Source organism: Erinaceus europaeus, chromosome 2, assembly GCF_950295315.1.
Source record: "Erinaceus europaeus chromosome 2, mEriEur2.1, whole genome shotgun sequence".
In the NCBI taxonomy this organism is placed as follows: Eukaryota; Metazoa; Chordata; class Mammalia; order Eulipotyphla; family Erinaceidae; genus Erinaceus; species Erinaceus europaeus.
Genome location: NC_080163.1, coordinates 138,109,654 through 138,132,198, shown reverse-complemented (window position 1 = coordinate 138,132,198; position 22,545 = coordinate 138,109,654). Strand labels below are relative to the sequence as shown.

Below are 22,545 nucleotides of genomic sequence, written 5' to 3'. Positions count from 1 at the left end.
GGTGTCTATCTTTCTCTCCTCGTCTCTGTCTTCCCCTCCTCTCTCCATTTCTCTCTGTCCTATCCAACAACAAAGACATCAATAACAGCAACGATAATAACTACAACAATAAAACAAGGACAACAAAAAGTAAATAAATAGTCAAATACCAGATGACCTTCCTCCAAATTTACAGAGACTGTGTAATAAAATCAGATTCCCAATAGTGGTGGAAATTTGAGATTCTCCATCCTCTACTCTTCCATCTCGGTACTAAGGCCACGGACCCATTTTTTCCCTGGCTTTTCTGTTGTTACTTTTTTTTTTTTTAAATCAGAGCACTGCTCAGCTCTGGTTTATGGTGGTGCGGGGGATTGAACCTGGGACTTCTGGAGCCTCAGGCATGAGAATCTGTTTGCATAATAATTATGTTTCGCCTTTTCTAACATTGTTTTTCATTCATCTATTTATCACTATGTCCAAGCATTCTGCTGATGAATTCTCCCAATTAACCAGCTACATTCCTCTATCAGGCAGAGGCCTTCAAGCCCATTTAGCTGGTGAGGTCATGCAATCAGCTCAGAGCCCAGAGCCTGCAAAGCCAAGTCCAAAACCCGAAACTTAATGATACTGGGGGGTGAGGGGGGGGAAGGGAAAGGGAAGCAGAAAGCACTGAGGCCCCTTCGGTCTAATGTCCCACAGGCGACAAGAAAGAGCCTGCAGCTGACACCGCTCTACTCCGCACTACAAGGCGCGGTTCCAAAATCACGGAATCTGGTTGGCGAGATCGGATGCGATGGGTGGCCCTGATTGGTCAGTGGGACCTCGAACCAGGCCTACGCCCCAGGATGGGGCGAGGAGGGGGCCGGCTGTGGAAATGAATCCCTCGTTTCATTGGTGAAAAGAAAAAGAACCAAGAACTATTTGGGAGCGTGATTGGCTGTTGCCAGGAGCCGTCCGTGGGCCTTGTGGACACTAGTTACGGAAGCCGGGGGAGGCCTGAGCGCGGTGTCCACCTCGGGGAAGTTAGCGGCGGCAACCGGTGTAGTAATTAGAAGCGAGAGGTTGCGGCCGTGATGGCGTCCACGGGAGCTAGCGGCAGCGATGGGAAAGGACAAGGGGTGGCGAAGTCTGTCACCTATTATCGTCTGGAGGAGGTGGCGAAGCGCAACTCCTCGAAGGAGATATGGCTGGTGATCCACGGGCGAGTCTACGATATCACCCCTTTCCTTAACGAGGTGGGCTCCGGGGTGTGCGGCCCCGGGAGCTGCAGGCTGAGGGCTGGGCGGCGGGAAGGGAGACCCGGCTGCGGGACGCGACCCTCAGGCTCGGGCGGCAGGGCTGCGGGGTCGGCGTGCATTGCCTCTCAGCACAGGCTGCTGGCTCCTCGGGTGATGCCCATGTGCTGCCCTGTACCGAGCACTTGCTGGGTGCTTAGGCTAAACGAAAGAAAGGCCATAGCCGCCCCATTTTGCAGAAAGAGAAACTGAGCCCTCAGGCTGCTTGAGGACTCTCAAGGTCACATAAGTCAACAGCTTGGAGTCCTTGGATCCTCGGTGTGTAGGGGTCCTAACCTGCACTCCTTTCTGTGTCTACTGAAGCAATATCGCTTTCCGACATTGATATTTCTTGAGAAAGTTGAGGCTCCTTCTAGCCCCCAACCCCCAGCCCTCACCTGCTGGCTTCTTTTTCCCCCCTCATCTGAGTTGGCTTTGTGACCTGAAGGTCACGAGTAGATCCCATCGTGCAACTGAATGTGTGTGTGTGTGTGTGTGTGTGTGTGTGTGTGTGTGTGTATTAGTTGAAGGAAACAGGATAGACGTCTAATTTGTTGAAGCTGATCTTATTAATTTGTAATTTAGATACCACGAATTGGTAGCCATTCCAGGTGCACAAGCTGGTAGGTTTTATTTTTATTTCTCCCGAAGCACTGCTTAGCTCTCGTTTATGGTGGTGGTGGTGGTGTGTGTGGGGGCCATTGAACCTTGGATTTTTGGAGCCTCAGGCATGAGAGTTCCTTTGCATAACCATTATGCTATCTACCCCCCCCATCTGGTGAGTTTTGATTAATGTATTCACTCATACAAGCACAACCCCAATTGAGAAATTTTCATCACTATGAAAAAATGTGGGGCATAGGGTAGATAGCATAATGGTTATGCAAACAGACTCTCATGCCTGAGGCTCCAAAGTCCCAGGTTCAATCCCCTGTACCACCATAAGCCAGAGTTGAACAGTGCTCTGGTTAAAAAAAAAAAAAAAGAAGAAAAGAAAAAAAAAAGTTCTCTATCATATGAGCTATCTCCCGGACCATGTAACCCTTATTTAAAAAAATTTTTTTTTCCTTCTCAGTTCTGGCTTATTATGGTGGTGCAGGGGATTGATCCTGAGACTTTGAAGCCTCAGGCATGAGTGTCTGTATGCATAACCAGTATGCTGCCTCTCCCATGACCCTTATTTTAACTGTGGTACAAAAACAGGTTCAGGGCAGGGGAGATAGTGTACTGGTTATGCAAAAAGACTCCTGTCTGAAGCTTCAGTGTCCCTAGTTCAGCTCTCCCCACTACCATATGCTGGAGCTGAGCCCTGCTCTGGTAAACAAAACAAAACAGGTTCAGGGGACTGGGAAGTTACCCTAGCATGTGAGGTCTTGGGGTCAATTCCTGGTACTGCATTTCTTTATTAACTTATTATTTACTACAAATATATATTTATTTGTTTTAATGAGAACAATGGACTCAGCTCTAGTTGTTGGTGGTGCTGGGGACTGAATATGGGACCTCAGAGCCTCAGGTATGAGTCTTTTGTATAACTGTTATGCTACCTTCCTGCCCCTTCCTCCTGCATTTAAAATAAAGAAAAGGGAAAAAACAGACTGCTTGTATAGCTGCTTGGTGACAGCAAAGTGGCTTAGATAGATTCCCTTGATTTTTTTTTTTTTTTTTTTTTTTACCAGAGCCCGAGGCATGAGAGTTTATTTGCATCACTTAATTTTTTTATTTTTTATTTAAGAAAGTATTAATTAACAAAACCATAGGGTAGGAGGGGTACAATTCCACACAATTCCCACCACCCATTCTCCATATCCCACCCCCTCCCCTGATAGCTTTCCCATTCTCCATCCCTCTGGGAGCATGGACCCAGGGTCATGGGTTGCAGAAGGTAGAAGGTCTGGCTTCTGTAATTGCTTCCCCACTGAACATGGGCATTGACTGGTCGGTCCATACTCCCAGTCTGCCTTTCTCTTTCCCTAGTAAGGTGTGTCTCTGGGGAAGCGGAGCTCCAGGACACATTGGTGGGGTCTTCAGTCCAGGGAAGCCTGGCCGGCATCCTGATGACATTTGGAACCTGGTGACTGAAAAGAGAGTTAACATACGAAGCCAAACAAGTTGTTGAGCAACTTTTTTTTTTTTTAAGATTTTATTTATTTATGAGGAAGATATAGGAGAAAGAAAGAACCAGACATCACTCTGATACATGTGCTGCCTGGGATTGAACTCTGGGACTTAATGCTTGAGAGTCCAAAGCTTTATCACTGAGCCACCTCCCTGACCACATTTGCATCACTATTGTGCTGTCTACCCCGCCCCCTTGATTTCTTTTGTCTGTACAGCAGCATTACAATTTTCCTTTGCTGAGAGTTGGGCCATAACAGCAGGTTAAGCGCATGTGGCGCAAAGTGCAAGGACTAGCATAAGGATTCCAGCTGGAGCCCCCGGCTCCCCACCTGCAGGGGAGTCACTTCATAAGTGGTGAAGCAGGTCTGCAGGTGTCTGTCTTTCTCTCCTCTCAGTCTACCCCTGCTCTCTCCATTTCTCTCTGTCCTATCCAACAAAGGTGACTTCAATAACAACAACAGTAATAACTACAACAATAAAACAAGGGCAATAAAAGGAAAAAAAAAACAAGTTTCTTTTGCTATCTGAAAGTAGAATGTACCTGTTTAGTATGACTTAATAGGTTATTTTGGAGGTCTAGAGATGGGAAAATGTTTTCCATGTGAATTCCTGATAATAACATTCTGAACCCTCCCAAATAAATCACCAAGTCAAATCAAACGAGCATGACACCTGTACTTCAAACTTCTGGCCCTAGTTATGTCTTTTAGTGTTTATGCCATAGTCAGTTTTGTTATAGGTTGTAGTGTGTTAAAGTTTATACTGGGCACACAATCAATTATATATCCCCCCCCTTTTTTTTAAACCAGAATACTGCTCAACTCTGGTTTATCGTGGTGCAAGGGATTGAACCTGGGGCTTCAGGTTCAATAATAAATTATTTTAAAATAATTCAGCCTTTAAAATATTTATTCCCATTTGTTGCCCTGGTTGTTTTATTCTTGTAGTTATTATTGTTGTTGTTGGCTAGGACAGAGAGAAATGGAAAGGGGGAAAGACAGACACCTGCAGACTGGCTTCACCACCTGTGAAGCAACTCCCCTGCAAGTGGGCAGTGGGGGCTCAAACCTGGAGCCTTAAGCTGGTCCTTGTGCTTTGCACCATGTGCACTTAGCCCATTGTGCTACCACCTAACCCCCTAATTCAGTCTTTAGTAGTTATTACTCTAGTTCATGTGCCTACCAGGGAAGTTGCAGATTTTAGGTAGAAGAGCTACATGATGTGACAAAACAGTTGAATGGTATCACTCTGAGAGAGCAGCTTGTAGAGCCTGATTAAAGGATATTGTTAAGTCATTCAGGCTAGAGGTGGTGGTATGGACCAAGGTGGTGGCCGTGGGGTTAGTGAGAAGTGTTAGATTTTGAATGTGTTGTAGGTATTTGATGCACTGGATTTGGGAAGTAAATACATATTCAAGAATGATACCAAAGTTTTTGCCCTACAAGTTCTGCAAGAAATGGGGGAAACTTACATCAGTTTTCATCCTTTTCTTTCAAATCTGAAATCACTTTGGGGCTCCAACTTTAAAATTAGTTTCTTAAGCATGCTGATGGATTTATGGCAGGCCCTTCTTTGTGAACTTCTCATGGTGTACCCATGTCAGAGTCAGTTGCAGCTTTAAACCAATAACCAGTTCACCTCTTACTGTGGATGACCGCTGAATGGGGCTGTATAGTTGAAACAGGAAATAAAAAAGTTCTTAGGGGCCAGGTGGTGGCATGCCTATTAGAATGCACATGCTACTGCTACTTTACACAAGGACCTTAGTTCAAGCTGCAGGTAACTACTTGAAAGGGGCAGCTTCACAAGCAATGAAGCAAAGTGCTGTAGATGTCTCTTTTCTCTCCCATTCTGACTCCTCTCAATCTGTCTCTATCAAATGAGTGAATAAATAATAAAAAAGAAAAGTTCTTGATCTATAAAACTCTATATTTCTGAAGGAGAGTTTTTATTGACTTTTTCTAGGGATGGGGCCATACATTCTTTTCTTTCTTTTTTAAAAATGTTTCACTTTTGTTGCCCTTGTTTTATTGTTGTAGTTATTATTGCTGTTATTGATATCGTCGTTGTTGGATAGGTTGTTGGATAGGACAGAGAGAAATGGAGAGCGGAGGGGAAGACAGAGAGGGGGGAGAAAGATAGACACCTGCAGACCGAATTCACTGCTTGTGAAGTGATGCACCTGCAGGTGGGGAGCCGGGGGGCTCAAACTGGGATCCTTCTGCCGGTCCTTGGGCTTTGTGCCACGTGCGCTTAACCCACTGCGCTACCGCCAGACTCCCTCTTTTTAATTAATTAATTAATTAATTTACATTTAATTTTTAGAGAAATACAGAGAGACAGAAATACCAGAGCTCTGGCTAAAGGTGGTGCAGAGGACTGAACCTGGGACTTCCGGAGCCTCAGGCATGAGAGTCTCTTTGCATAATTATTATGTTATCTAGCCCCGCCCCATTCTTGTTTAGGGGCCACCACTTGGTCCCTAAGAACATGTCTTATAGTTTCTGTTTTGAAGATCAGATATTCTAAATAATGTAATGCTGCAGCTATTTTCTGGAATCAGGTCTTCCCTATGTTGCAGTGCCCCATAACTCCTGTTTGTTGTCATTTCTGTTCAATGATTTTTTTTCTGAATTTTTATGGAGTCTTTGTTGTATGTGGGCACTGAGGTCACTCTAACCTTGATGGTCAGTTCACAGTTGAGTAAAAATTCAACTTCCTTAACAAAATTAACTGACCTTTTAAATTTGCTTTTTTAAAAGTGAACCTGGGACTTATCAATGATTGTTTTTTTTACACACATCAGAGTTCACTCTTGATATTTATTATACATTGCATAGACTTTGTCATAAATATAGTGACAAGTATTGTACCATTGTATCATACAGAACAGTTTTCACAGTCTTTAAAATCTTATTTCTGCCTGCCTCTGAACACCTAGCAACTACTCTTCTTTTTTACATTTAAAAAATTTTCCTTATTGGAGGATTAATGGTTTACAGTTGACAGTGAAATAAAATAGTTTGTTCAGATTCTGTTTATTTATTAAAAAAATTTTTTGTTGCTATCATGGTTGTCCCTGGGGCTCTGTGCCTGTACTAGAAATCTACTGCTCCTGGCAGCCATATTTTCCTTTTTCCCTTCATTTCCTTTTCATTTCCTAAAGAGACATTAAGAGGGAGAGAGAAAATAGATATTTGCAGCCCTGCTTCATCACTTGGGAAGCTTTCCCCCTGCAAGTGGGAGCAGGGGCTTGAACCTGGGTCCTTGAACATGGTAACCTGTGTGCTCAACCAGGTACACCATTGCCCAGTACCCCTATTCTTTAAGCAAAGACTCTTGAGTGGGAGCACCCATACTAACTGGAATTCATTAAAAAAAAAGTGGTTCCATTTTTTAATATTCTATATATATTGCTATTTATTTGAAATTTTTGAGTGTGATACTGGAGTTTGAATGATATAATGATAAAGTGAACAGCTGTCCCCTATTAGATTAGTTTTGTTATAAAAGTTTTTAATTTTTTTTTTTTAGCTTGACAAACCACTTTCACCATTTTATGTGATGCTAAGGATCAAACCCAGCACCTCACATGTGCAGGACATTTTTCTACTGCAGAACTGCCTTCCAAACTCTTAATTTTACATTTAAAATTTTTAAAAAATATTTATTTATTTTCCCTTTTGTGTTGTTAAAAATTCGGTGGCTCCTGCCGGGCGGGTTGGCTTCACGGGCGGGTAACAGAGACGCGGAGACAACGGCTGGGCAGGGAAGCTGTATTTCTTTATTCAGGAACGATTCATAAACTAAGACAAACTAATCACCAAACAGAACTCTGCTGTCTCTTTGCGGCAGCACTAGTACTCCCTCTTACCCTCCAACTCAGGAACCCTCTCCAACTCTCGAACTCTGAAACTCTGTCCGGGTCCCTAGGGGCGGGGCCAAGTGGGCCCTCGAAATTAACTGGACTGATCTAATTCTCTCGGTGGGGGAGAACTAGAACCCAATGTAAAGCATACAACACTTTTGTTGCCCTTGTTTTTTATTGTTGTAGTTATTGTAGTTGTTATTGATGTCATTGTTAGATAGGAAAGAGAAATGGAGAGAAGAGGGGAAGAGACGGGGAAAGAAAGACACCTGCAAAAAAAAAAGAAAAGAAAGACACCTGCAGACCTGCTTCACTGCCTGTGAAGGACTCCCCTGCAGGTGGGGAGCTGGGGTTTGGAACAGGGATTCTTTTTTTTTTTTTTTAATTTTTTAATAGTTATTTATTCCCTTTTGTTGCCCTTGCTGTTTTATTGCTATAGTTATTACTGTTGTTGTTATTGATGTTGTCATTGTTGGCTAGGACAGAGAGAAATGGAGAGAGGAGAGGAGGACAGAGAGGAGGAGAGAAAGATAAGACACCTGCAGACCTGCTTCACCGCCTGTGAAGCGACTCCCCTGCAGGTGGGGAGCCGGGCCTCGGGATTCTTACCCCGGTCCTTGCACTTGCGCCACCTGTGCTTAACCCGCTGCGCTACCACCCGACTCCCTGGAACACGGATTCTTAATGGCGGTCCCTGCGCTTAGCGCCACGTGTGCTTAACCTGCTGGCTACCGCTGGACTCCCTAATTTTACATTTTTTGAAAAAAATATTTATTAATGAGAAAGAGGAGAAAGAACTAGACATCACTAGTACATGGCTGCTGGGGATTGAACTCGGGACTCATGCTTAAGAGTCAATGCCTTAGCCACTGTACCATCTTCTGGAGCATTAATTTACATTTTATTTATTTATTTATTTATTCCCTATTGTTGCCCTTGTTTGTTGTAGTTTGTGGCTTTGTGGCTTTGTGGCGGCGGGATGCAGAGGAGAGAGGAAAAGAGAATCCAAAGCGAAGAGGGAACACAATTCTTTATTCCCCGTCACCTCAGGGTTGGGTCAGAGTGCAGCGGTGCGGGCCACGTGGAGCTAGCCAAAAATGGCCATCTCCTGCACCCCCTCCCTTGCGTCTAACCACTGAGGTAAAAACAGAGAGAGAGGGAAAGGGAGAGGGAGAGGGAGAGGGAGGAAGAGAGAGAGAGACGGAAGTAGGAGGGCTTTTTATAGGGCAACAGCCAGGAGTGCCGTGTCAGGACATGATTGGTTGGGAAAGGCACTCCGAGAATGTCCCAATTCTCGCAGACTGGCACTAGCCTGAGGGGCCAGCTTGGCAGATGTGACTGTATCTGCATAATGCCCCAGCAGTAGTTATTATTGTTGTTGTTATTGATGTCGTCTTTGGATAGGACAGAGAGACATGGAGAGAGGAGGGGAAGACAGAGGGGGAAAGAAAGATAGACACCTGCAGACCTACTTCACCGCTTGTGAAGTGACTCCCCTGCAGGTGGGGAGCCAGGACTATGCTGGTCCTTGTGCTTTGTGCCACCTGCGCTTAACCTGCTGCACTACTGCCCGACTCTCTGCTAATTTACATTTTTATTTTATTATTATTATTATTTTTTAATTTACATTTTTAAAATGTGATACTAAAGATTAAATTTGGCCTCCCACATGTGCAATACTAGTGACCTCCAAGGCCCAACATTTTGATTTTTTTTTTTTTCTATACAGATTGGGGGAGAGAGAGAGAGAGAGAGAGTGAGCGTGCACCAACCATACATGGAGCTCCTGCAGGGTTATCCATGGGTCTCTCATGTGGTACTGGGACTTGAACCCAGGGCCTCATGTATGGTAAGGTGTGCATTCTGTCAATGAGAGCTATTTCCTAGCCTCCTATGTTTACAATTTTGCATCAGTGATATTGGGCTCATTTATTGACATGAATGAAAAATTAGAAACATGGGGCCTGAGAATTAGCTCAGTGGAAAGAGTGTATGCTTTATGTTGTATTAGCTCCTGGTTTTGGCTCCAGGCATCACATAAGAGCATCATGGACAGCACCAGAGGATCTCCATGGACATTGGAGCAGTGCTTGGGTGTCTTTCCCTTTCTCCCCCAGTACCCATCAAAATAGAGAATAAAAAAAAAATTGATTTGGGAGGTGGCTTGGTAGTCCCTATTGCTCATGCATGAGAGGCTCTGGACTCATCCCCTGACACCACATTAAAAAGAAAAAAAATCAAAACCTCAACAGGAGAGTGCACATTTATCTTTCTACTGTATAGTAGTTTAGAAAAATCACAAAAATTATAGTATTTTATGATCGTAGCAAAAAAGTAACAAAGCTCATCTCCCTCCCCAACAGTAATACACTTTCAACCTGTTTCAGTTAAAACTTTAAAAAAAAAAATAACTTTATTGGTGGCTTTAGAATATAGTTGTTGATACCTGGGTAAAAGAGCTCATCTCACTTTGATAGGTGTCTGCAGAACATTCACCTTAATGTTTTGACTTAGAGTCTTTTCCACCATCATGCACCAGGACCCCAAAGTCTACCCTCCCCATGTCTCCCCTTCCTTCCCCAGAGTCCCTTGCTTTGGTGCAATACACCAAGCTCAGCCTAAGTTTCCCTTTGTGTTTACCCTTTCTGTTCTCGTTTCTGTCTGTATTTCTTTTTTTAATATTTATTTATTTTGTTATTGTGGTTATTGCTCTAGTCGTTGGATAGGACAGAAAGAAATCAAGAGAGAGGGGGAGACAGAGGCGGAGAAAGATAGACACCCTCAGACCTGCTTCACCACTTGTGAAGAGACCCCCCTGCAGGTGGGGAGCTGGGGGCTTGAACTGGGATTCTTAGGCCAGTCCTTGTGCTTTGTGCCATGTGCGCTTAATCTGTTGCGCTACCGACCGGCCCCCTGTTCTTGTTTCTTAAGTTCCACCTCTGCGTGAGATCATCCCATATTTATTCTTCTCTTTTTGGCTTATCTCACTTAACTCGATTCCTTCAAGCTTCATCCAAGATAGGGTGAAGAAAGCTGAGTAGTATTCCATTTTGCATATATATATATACATACATATATATATATATATATATATATATATATATATATATATGTATATATATGTATGTATTAATTATACCACAATTTCTTTCTTTTTGCCTCCAGAGTTAATAGCTGGGGCTTGGTACTTGTACCACGAATCTCCTGGAGGTTTTTTTTCCTCCTCCTTTTGTTGCCCTTGTTTCATCTTGTGATTATTGTTGCTGTTGTTATCAATGTTGTTGTTGTTGGATAGGACAGAGAGAAATGAAGAGAGGAGAGGAAGACAGAGAAGGGGAGAGAATGATAGACACCTGCAGACCTGCTCCACTGCCTGTGAAGCAACATCCCACCCCCCTACCCCCCGCTGCAGGTGGGGAGCCAGACCCAGGATCCTTAAGCTGGTCCTTAACATTTTGCGCCACCTGCGCTTAACACACTGCAATACCGCCCAGCCCCTATACCACAGTTTCTTATTTGCTTATTTGTTGTTGGACATCTGGGTTGCTTCCAAGTTTGGGCTGCTATGAACATATGGGTTGTTGGAAAAGTCATGACACATTTTTTTTTTTGGTAGCAGATGACACTAGTTCATTTTGGGGAGTAATAGAGCCATTTGCATGTGTGTTATGCTGTATAATTTGACAGGTGACAGTTCTAGCTTCATTTTTAAAAACTGAGCAGTTTGGTTTCATTTTGGAGGTTTTACAAGGTGAAGATGGTATCGCACCAAAGTAAAAGACTCTGGGGTGGGTGGGTGGGGAGAATACAGGTCCAAGAAGGATTCAGAGGACCTAGTGGGGGTTGTATTGTTATATGGGAAACTGGGGAATGTTATGCATGTACAAAATATTGTACTTACTGTTGAATGTAAAACATTAATTCCCCAATAGAAAAAACAAACAAACAAAAAACAAACAAGGTGAAGATGGAACACCAAACTGCGTTAAAATTTTTTAATAATTTAATTAAATTAATTTCTTTATTGGACAGAGATAGCCAGGAGTCGACAAAAAGGGGGAGGCAGAGGGGGAAAGAGACAGAGAGACACCGTCAGCACTACTTCACTTGCAAAGCTTTCTACCTGCAGGTTGGGACTGGGGGCTCGAACCTGGGTCCTTGAGCCTTGCAACATGTGTGCTCAACCATGTGTGCCACCACCTGCCCCCCCCCCAAATTGCATTTTCTCTTTATTTTACTTTTTTACTTATGTAACTGTGTCAAGATTGTGAAAAGTTGCTGAAGTAACAATGATCTATAAGAACATCATTGCCAGTAATGGTTCATGAAGTTGTGTGCTTGTGATTTTATCTCAGTAAAACTTCTTGATTAGGGAAGCCTACTGAAGTTGATGACGACAAAGGCATTGATCGAGTCAAATCATGTTACATGACACAGGAGATTGCAGAAATCATTCAATTTAAAACCACCTGAAGAAGCTGAGATATGTAAGCAGGCTCAATATTTGGGTTCCTTGTGAACTCAAAAGTTCTTTTGATGGTGTGTATAAACATCTGTAATATGCTCATTAAATGTGAGGAAAAAGGTTCTTTTTTGACTGCTAACTGGTGATGAGCAGTGGATTATTTACAACAGTGTGGTGCATGAACAGTCTTGGTCTTTTTTTTTTTTAAATTATCTTTATTTATTTATTGGATAGAGATAGCCAGAAACTGAGAAGGAAGGGGGTGATATAGAGAGGGAGAGACAGAGAGACACCTGCAGCATTGCTTCACCACTCCCAAAGCTTTTCCCCTGCAGGTGGGAACCTGGTCCTTGAGCATTGTAACATGTGCTCTCAACCAGTTGTGCTACCAACCCCCACCCCCTTTTTTTAACCAGTGCATGGCTTATGGTGGTGCCTAGGGATTGAGCTGGGGACCTTTGATGTCTCAGGCACTTCAGTCTTTGCATAACCATTATTCTGTCTCCCCAGGCCCTTTTCAATTTAAAAGAGAGAGGGAGAAGAGCAAAGAAGGGATACCACAGTACATATAGTAAATAAATACCTGCTGCCTTGTGGTACCCAGGTTAGAGTTACAATATTATTGTTTTTCATTCATTAGTTTAATATGCTAAAATTAGTTTGTCCAACTGTTAGCTTGACATGTAGGTTTTTGCTATTCTTTTTCTTATGGAGAAGACATATTGTGAATTTCCATGTACAAATCTTTGTGTGGACATATTATTGATGTCAGTTGTTGTTGGATAGGACAGAGAAATGGAGAGAGATGGGGAAGACAGAGGGAGAGAAAGATAAGACACCTGCAGACCTGCTTCACTGGGATCTTTACGCTGATCCTTGCACTTCGCGCCATGTGCCTTTAACCCACTCAGCTCTGGCTTACGGCGGTGTGGGGGACTGAACCTGGGACTTAAGAGCCTGAGGCATGAAAGTCTCTTTGCAAAACCATTATGCTATACTCCCACCCCCTAATTATGTTTTTTTTTTATTTCTTTATTGGGGAATTAATGTTTTACATTCAACAGTAAATACAATAGTTTGTACATGCATAACAATTTGTACATGCATAACCCTAATTATGTTTTTAACTAGCATTTCTCTGATGACTGATGATTTTGATTATCTTCATGGTCTTATTGACCAGCTATATATATTTTTGTAAGTTGTCTTACAGAAGTTGTTTAGTCTTGCCCACTTTTTAATTGGTTTGTTTTCTCAATACTGACCTGAAACTCTTTATGTATTCTGAATGTGCTTTCATATATATGTAATTAATATTTTACTATCAGACTATTTGTCATTTCATTATTTTTTTATTTAATTTTTTATTTATATAAAGGAAACATTGACTAAACTATAGGATAAAAGAGGTACAACTTCACACAATTCCCATCACCAGAACTCTGTATCTCATCCCCTCCCTTGATAGCTTTCCTGTTCTTTAACCCTCTGTGAGTATGGACCCAAGGTCATTGTGGGTTGCAGAAGGTTGAAGGTCTGGCCTCTGTAATTGCTTCCCCCACTGAGTCATTTCATTATTAGTGTCTTTTAAAGACACTAATAATTTGGAAATTTAGTCACGGGACTGGGTGGTGGTGCACCTGGCTGAGCACACTTGGCTGCAGTGTGAAGGGACTTGGGTTCAAGCCCCTCTATCCTTATCTATAGGGGGAAGCTTCATGAGTGCTGAAGCAGTGCTGTGCCCTTCCCTCTATTTCTCTGTCTCTATACAAAATAAAAGACTTTAAGAAAATTTTTAGTCTATAAGATATAACAATATATTTTTATTTTATTTATTACTACTTATTGTATTGAGACCGAGAAATTGGTGGGGAAGGGGAAGAAATAGAGGAGAAAGAGAAAACTGCAGCACTGTTTCACCACTTGTGAAGCCTTTCCCTTGCAGGTGGAAACCAAGGACTTGAGCTCTGGTCCCAGCACATTATAGCATGTACACTAAACTGGCAGTGTTACTTCCCAGCCCCCAAATATTTTGTTTATTGGATAGACACAGAAATGAAAGGGGAGACAAAGAGACTCCAGCAGCACTGCTTCACCACTCATGAAGCTTCCCTCTTGAATGTGGTACCGGGTGCTTGAACCCAGATTATTGTGGATTGTAGCATGTATGTTCAACCAGGTGCACCACTGCCTGCCTCTCCGATATATGTATATTTTTCTTCATGCAAGGGATCCAACACATGTAACAATAAACTACATCTTTTTGGTCATGAAATAGAATTCTGTTGACTAGATGCTGATTTAGTGGCTCAAAGTTCCTACCTTAATTACTTAATAGTTGTATAACCTGGGAGTCAGGCGGTAGTGTAGCAGGTTAAGCACAGGTAGCACAAAGCACAAGGACCGGTGTAAAGATCCAGGTTTGAGCCCCTGGCTCCCCACCTTCAGGGGAGTTGCTTCACGAGCGGTGAAGCAGGCCTGCAGGTGTCTTTCTCTCCCCCTCTGTCTTCCCCTCCTCTCTTGATTTCTCTGTCCTATTCAACAACAACAACAATAATAATCACAACAATGATAAAAAAATAGTTATAGAACTGTCAGCAAATGTTTTGTAAAATAGAGATAATAGTAGCTATTCCACAGGATTGTTGTGATATTAATTTAGATAATACTTATAAAAACTGACCATAGTGCCTAGCATAAAAAACTCAGTGTGTTAACTGATATTTTTATTAGTTGAAAATTCTATTGTTTTCAGTAGTGGCTTTTGAGTGCTTACTAAATGGCAGATGCTTGAAGATTGATATGCAAGTAGTATGCCTTTAGTTTAGGGAGGATGAAATCTGTGCTGAAGTAATTATTTTTTTGCAAGTCTTTAGAAAGACTAAGGTTGCAGACTTGATTTGGTGCAACCCTAGGATACTCCCTCTCCCCTGAGTCAGCTTCAGAGTTCAGTAAAAATTTTAATTATTCTACAAGGTTGGTCAAAGAAAATGCAATTTGATCATTTCCTAGCTCACCCCAAGTGGTTAGTACTAGGGAGGACTAGAAAGAAGATAAGATAAAATTTGCCTCATACTGTCTAGGTGAGATAATTTGCTTTTCATAGGAAATGGTTGCCTCACACATGACTGAAAAGAGGAAAAGTCGGAGTAAATAGGGCAGAGTGAGTGTTTCCTGGAGTGCTTCTTGTTGTGTTTTGGCATTTAGTCATGAGTGGAGGGAAAAAGAGTAGGAGAGGAGGGAACCAGAATGCAGGCAGAGTGCACACTTTATAAATCTCAGTGTTCCAGATGTCATGCTATGTCCTGGAATATAGCTATGAATAAAACAACCATAGTCCCTGTTCTCCCTGTTCTTAGGGAGGTCATAAGTCGGGGGTAGGGGGAGGCGGGGAGGGATAGACATTCAGTAAATAATTGCCATTGTGGTAAATAAATTCCATGAAAATATCTAAGGGATTGTGAAAATCTCTGGGATTGTGAAAATCTCTGGCAGTGGAACCTAATCTGGTGAGGATAAGGGTGTAAAGAATCAATTTATGGGAGTGGGGCGGTAGCGCAGTGGGTTAAGCGCATGTGGTGGTGCAAAAGGACCAGCGTTAAGGATCCCTGGCTCCCCACCTGCAGTGGAGTTGCTTCACAGATGGTTAAGTAGGTCTGCAGGTGTCTATCTTTCTCTCCCCCTCTCTGTTTTCCCCTCCTCTCTCGATTTCTTTCTGTCCTATCTAACAAAGACTACATCAGTAACAACAGCAATAATACAACAACAATAAAAAAGGGCAACAAAAGGCAAAATAAATAAATATTAAAAAAAAAAGGAATCAAATTATGTTTGGCTCAGCAGATCTGACTTTCGGACTCCGAGCACTGGTGACTTTGCCTAGATTACACCCTTTCTGGCAGCCACTGACTTAGCCTCTCTTTGTTGATATCTCTTTCTAACTGGACTCATTCTAATCTCTGAACCTGTACCATTTCATTTTGTTTACCATCCAGGTCTACTAACTTTCTCTGTTGACAGACTGCTTTTTAAAGAAATTGTTCTATATTCTCCAGAATTTCAACCTCTATTTTGATGAGTTATTCTACTCATCTCTTTGGTTAGTAGTCCCACTTTTAATCACCCAGACTAATTTTGCAGCTTCCTCAGGTTTGATTTTCTAAATTGTATTTTTAAAATATTTATTATTTATTCCCTTTTGTTGCCCTTGTTTTATTGTAGTTATGAATGATGTCGTTGTTGTTAGATAGGACAGAGAGAAATGGAGAGAGGAGGGGAAGACAGAAAGAGGGAGAGAAAGATAGACACCTGCAGACCTGCTTCACCACTTGTGAAGTGACTCCCCTGCAGGTGGGGAGCCGGGGGCTCGAACCTGGATCCTTATGCCGGTCCTTGCGTTTTGCGCCACCTGCACTTAACCCGCTGCACTATCACTTGACTCCCTAAATTGTGTTTTTTAAGTTGGTGGTCTTTAGTATATACCAATTGTTACATTTTTATTACATCAATATGAAATTTCTACCCACAAAACTTCAATAATTTTTTTCCTCAAGATTTTTATTCTAAATTGTATTTCTTCACAGACTCCTTTTCTGCCCATTTTCTATAGCCTTTCCACAGAAGTTGGAAGTATTACTTGTTAGTCATTTATGTTCTTTATATTAAAACATAAATTTTCTCCCTCTTCCCAGTAGTAGGTGGTGAAGTAAATGAGTTTTAAGGACAAGCCAAAGCTTTCTGTACTCTTTATTACATATTCATTGTGTACTTGAACCTAATAAAATCCTGCACAAGAGAACATTACAAAATTTCCTTTTGCATTTCACAGATATATTGCTTCACTAAGAAATCACAGTTACTCTTTCATTTATTACTAGCTTATTGTCTTGGCTGCATTATAATGTACATTTTCTTTGTAGTATTATGTAATACAAGCTTAGTCAAGGTCTGTTGATCTTAAAGTCCAAGAGGTATCCAGATGAAAAGAACCCTTTCTTGCAAAAGATATTTAAAAGCAAAGCAGGTCCTAGGGGAAAAAAAAAAAATACATTTTACTTTGTGTTAGATTTACTTAATGGGGAAAAATTTATGATTATCTAATTTTTTTTTCTGGCTTGTGTTCCCAGTGATTAAACATGGTGCCGAGACCCCCCATAGTAGCAAAACCTTCACTGATGCTGTAGTGCTCCCACATTATATGCCAGACTACATCTGTGTTGTACTCATGGCAAGGCAAGTGCCCTACCAGGTGAGCTATTGCTCTGACGCAAGTGATTTTTCTAAAGGTTTGTTTTTATGAGAGAGAGACTGAGAGACACCAGGGGGCCACTCATCTCTGGCTTACTGTGTTGCTAAGGACTTGTAGGTCCTTAGATATGTGAATCTCTGCACTTTCATGCTTACCTAACAAGTGTTAACTTTTTTTTTTGGTGGAATCTACTTGCCCATGATGATTTCAGTGCATTTTAATTCAGATATACAGAGACATACAAAGAAGGAGAGAGATAACACAGTCCTGGAGCTTCACCCAGTGTTACAGCATTTTCCATGTGGTACTAGGTTTTGTACTAGAAAGAGATCTCTCTGGCCCCCTAAAAGATGATTTGAAAGTTTATTTTACTGTGGTAGAGCATACCTAGCATAACATCCTATTTATTTTAATTTAAAAAATATATTTTGTGGGAGTCAGGGTGTAGAGCAGAGGGTTATGCGCAGGTGGCGCATAGCACAAGGGCCGGCATGAGGATCCTGGTTCGAGCCCCAGCTCCCCACCTGCAAGGGAGTCGCTTCACAGGCGGTGAAGCAGGTCTGCAGGTGTCTATCTTTCTCTCCCCCTCTCTGTCTTCCCCTCCTCTCTCCATTTCTCTCTGTCCTATCCAACAACGACAACAACAATAATAACTACAACAATAAAACAACAAGGGCAACAAAGGGAATAAATAAATAAAAATAAATATTAAAAATATATATATATATTTTGTCTATTTTTCCCCCACCTATTAGAGATAGAAAGAAACTGAGGGTGATAGGAAGAGAGAGAGAGACACCAGCAGCATGGCTTCACTGCTTGTGAAACTTCTCTCCCTACAGGTGGAGACCAGGTACTTGAACTCTGATCCTTGCACATGTGTGCTCAACCAAGTGTGCTACCACTCAGCCCCTGCTATGTTATTTTTAATTGTGCACTTCAATAGCATTTAGTGTATTCACATTGTTGTGTGACTTTCACCATCACTCATCTCCAAAATTTAGCATCTTTCCAAATTGAAACTATATCCATTAAATACTAACATTTTTGTTGTCTCCTCTTCCTAGACCCTGGTTATCACTGGTCTACTTTCCATATCTATGAATTTGAATATTCTTCCTTATAGAAATGGAATCATGTAAAATTTATTGTTTTGTATCTGGCTTATTTCACATTGTCTTTAAAGCTCATCAGTGCAGAGGGGCCAGGTGGTGGCGCACTTAGTTGTGCACACATGTTAACAGTGCGCAAGGATCAGGGTTCAAGCGCCTGGTTCCCACCTGCAAGGGAAAAGCTTCACAAGTGGTGAAACATTGCTGCAGGTTTCTCTCTGTCTCCCTCTCCCTCCCTCTCTCTCTTTTAGAGTTCATCAGTGTTGTATCATGGTTTGTATTTTCATTCCTACTAAACGTGAATAAAATTCCACTATATGTACATACCACATTTTGTCCCCTCTATCTGTTCATGAATTTGGAAATGGGTTGTTTCCATTTGGGGGCTACTATAAATAATGCTCTTGTAAACCTCACCATATAATTTTCTCTTTGGATCCCTGTTTATATTTCATTTTATTTGAATACATACCTGGCAGTAGATATTACTGGGCCATATGGTAAATCTGTTCTAGTCTTTTTGAGGAATCTTCAGATTGTTTTCCATAGCAGCTGAAGCATTTTATTCCCCTCCTCCAAAAAAAAAAAAAAAAAAAGTGTTGTAGGGGTGTTATAGTTTGGGGCTTTAATTTTCAAATATTTCATCTATTTTGAGTTAGGTTTTTATTTTATTTAGTTTAGATAGATTGAGAATGAAGGGGGAGATAGGGAAACTTCCCCCTTTAGGTGAGAATGGACAGACCAGGGGTTTGATCCCAGATCTTTGTACATGGTAATGTGTGTGCTCAATTAGATGTGCCACTGCCAGCCCTTTGATTTTTTAAAAAATATTTATTCCCTTTTGTTGCCCTTCTTGTTTCATTGTTGTAGTTATTATTGTTGTTGTTTATTCCCTTTTGTTGCCGTTATTGTTTTATTGTTGTAGTTAGTATTATTATTGTTGATGTCATCATTGTTGGGTAGGACAGAGAGAAATGGAGAGAGGAGGGGTAGAAAGAGAGGGGGAGAGAAAGACAGATACCTGAAGACCTGCTTCACCGCCTGTGAATCAATTCCCCTGCAGGTGGGGAGCTTGGGTTCCAACTGGGATCCTTAAGCCGGGGCCCTTGCGCTTTGCGCCATGTGCGCATAATCCGCTGTGCTACTGCCCTACTCCCATATTATTGTTGTTGTTAATTGATGCCGTTGTTGTTGGATAGGACAGAGAAATGGAGAGAGGAGGGGGAGAGAAAGATACCTGCAGAACCTGCTTCACTGCTTGTGAAGTGATCCCCCTGCAGGAGGGGAGCGGGGGCTCGAACAGGGATCCTTACTCCTGTCCTTGTGCTTTTCGCCACCTGCTCTTAACCCGCTGTGCTACTGCTCGACTCCCTTGATTTGGTTTTTATAGATGATGTCAGCTAACAACTTATCTTCACCTTTTCGCATATGAATATCCAATTTTCTCAGCATGGTTTATTGAAGACTACTGCTTTTCTTTTTTTAATTTTGGATTGTCAGAAAAGTCATGATGCATTTTTGCATAGAAAAACTTAGAAAAATACGTCATGACTTTTCTGACTACACAATCAATATACTTTATTTTTGTGAGACATACAGAAATATATATATGGGGAGGGGTATGAAAGAGACCAGAATTGCTCAGCAACTCTGGCTTATTGTGGAGCCAGGGATTGAACCTGGAGTGTCTAAGCCTCAGGTATGAAAGTCTTTTGCATAAACAGTATGGTGTCTCTCCAGCCCTCCCAATTCCTATTGAATGGTCTTGACATCCTTGTCAAAGATCATTTGACTATATACATGAAGGTAGTTGTACTAAATACTTAATATAATACTGTCAGTCTGCATGTGATATTTTGGAATTTACTTTTCCACTATTAGATATCAGGAAGTATGTCTTTCCTGAAATTTAGCCACATGGTGTTACCCTGGTAAATAAACATGAGTGACATGCGTCTAGAACACCTTATCATCCTAGTATCTTCCCTTGTACAGTCGCCCTAGCATTGCTTACTTTCTCATCTCTAGCAATTCCTACTCGGTTGACTTTAACCTAGTTTTTATTTTTAATTAATTAATTAATTAATTTTCCCTTTTGTTGTCCTTGTTGTTTAACATTGTGGTGGTTATTGATGTCATCATTGTTGGATAGGACAGAGAAATGGAGAGAGATGGGGAAGACAGAGGGGGAGAGAAAGACAGACACCTGCAGACCTACTTCACTCCTTGTGAAGCCACTCCCCTGCAGGTGGGGAGTCGAGGGTTCGAACCGGGATCCTTCCGCGGGTCCTTGTGCTTTGCACCACTTGCGCTTAACCTGCTGTGCTACGGCCGTACTCCCATTTATTATTATTATTATTTTTATGCTAGTGCCCTGGTAAATATTTTCTTGTATCTGACGTCTTTTGCTCACCATGTTTGCTTGTGTTGTGCATATTACAATGGTTTATGCTCTTTCACAGCTAATTAGAATTCTGTTGTGTGATTATACTTCAATCTGTATTTAGCCTATTAATGGATATTGAGTGTATTTCAAATTTAGGGTCATACTGTAATCATGTGTGTAAGTACATTTATTTATGTGCATTTCTCTAGGTTGTATACTTAAAGTCAGTTTGATTTTTTTTTTGTTTTTATATTCTTCTATTTATTTTATTTTAATGAGAGAGAGAGAGAGAGAGAGAGAGAGAGAGAGAGACAGGCCAGAGTACTGGCTAATGGTAGTGTAAGGTGTTGAATCTGGGACCTCAGAACCTCATGGCCATTATGCTTTCTCCTCAGCCCCCAATTTGATATATTTTAAAAAAAAATTTATTTTTATTTTTTTAAATTTATTTTCTCTTGTTTTTTATTGTTGTAGTTGTTATTGATATTGTTGTTATTGGATAGGACAGAGAGAAATGGAGAGAGGAGGGAAAGATAGAGGGAGAGAGAAAGATAGACACCTGCTTTACCACTTGTGAAGTGACTCCTCTGCAGGTGTGGAGCCGGGGGCTTGAACCGGGATCCTTACACCAGTCCTTGTGCTTTGTGCCACTTTGGTAGCACTTGCTGTGCTACCGCCTGACCCCCCCCCCCCCAATTTGGTATTTTCTAAATGTGCCTTGCACATGTGCTGTACTGCTGAATATGCCCCATGCTTTTTCAGATTCTTTAATCTAGGGATAGAGACATACCTCAGTACCCATGGAACTCCCCTTTCCCTGTGTTCTCTATGATGCTTCCATATGTGCTAGTGATCAGACCCTCAACTTTAGTTATGAAAGTTCTGTGCTCTACCAGCTGAGCTATTTCCTTAGCTATGGCAATTTTTTTTTAAATTGAAATGTTTTATTGAGATAATTATAGATACATATGCAGTTAAAAGAAAAAAAATAATAGATCCTAGTACTTTATACTCAGTTTCTCCTCTGGTAACATTAAAAAAAAACTGCAATACAATATTACGTTCAGGATATTGGCATTGATACAATCCACTGATCTTACTTTGAAATTCTTCCCCACTTAGGAAGTTTTCACCCTACAGGTAGGGACCAGAGGCTTGAACCTGGGTCCTTGTTCACTGTGATGTGTGTGCTTAACCAGGTGCACCATCACCTAGCCCCTAAATTATTATTTTGAAATGATTTCAAACTTACAGAAAAGTTGTGAGAATAAAAATTTCCATAACTGCTTTGTCCAATGTCCCTGTTTGAGTTTCTGCAGCTGTCTCAATTAGGTTGACAGAAGAATCAACTGAGGAGCACACTTTGTTCCAGTTGCCATGCCTCTTTAGCCTCCATCATTCTGGAAGAGCTTGTCGGTCTGTCCTTAACTTACTCCCTCCTCCCTTATTTTTTATAGAGGGTAAGATAGAGATGGGATGGATGTGGTGGTACACCTGATTTAGCGCACATGTTACAGTGCACAAGGACCCAAGGTACGAAGGAGTCCCTGGTCCCCACCTGCAGGGGTAAAGCTTTGTAAGTGGTGAAGCAAGGCTGCAGGTGTTTATCTCTTTCTCTCCATTTTTTCCTTCTCGACTTCTGACTATCTCTATCCAAAAAATAAATAAAGGTAAGAGATGGGATGGATAGACAGATAAAATAGATGGAGATGGAGCTATACCTGCAGTACTGCTTCCCCACTTAGGAAGTGTCCCCCTGCAGGTGGGGATGGGGGCTTGAGCCAGGGCTTACTCCTGGTATTGTGTGTGTTCTACTGGGTATATCATCACTTGGTCCCTTCCCTTGACTTTGATCACTTTGGTATTTGGAGATCACAGGCCATTCGTGTACAGTAGCTTTCAATTTTAGCTTGTCTTAGGTTTCTTCACAGTTATGCCTGAATTCTACATCTATGGCCAATATATCAGAATTTGTTATGTCATGTCCTTCCTATTGTGTTTTCTTTTTTTCTGTCTTAAATATTTATTTTGGGCTGGAGAAACAACGTGATTGTTATGTAAAAGACATTCATGCTTAAGATTCTGAGGT

At 41.6% G+C, this 22,545-nt stretch overlaps 1 protein-coding gene across 4 annotated transcripts in view; it reads left to right on the top strand.

The window, feature by feature from the left end:
- Positions 1-940: 940 nt before the first annotated feature.
- The window catches only part of LOC103114860 (cytochrome b5 type B), an 85,470-nt gene continuing 63,865 nt past the window's right edge, over positions 941-22,545 (top strand). For all 4 annotated transcript variants that reach the window (XM_060185230.1, XM_060185229.1, XM_060185228.1 and 1 more), the window contains exon 1: positions 941-1,217. In XM_060185230.1, the coding sequence (XP_060041213.1) occupies positions 1,056-1,217 (162 nt within the window). In that variant the 5' untranslated portion in view covers positions 941-1,055. The remainder of the gene's footprint in view (positions 1,218-22,545) is intronic.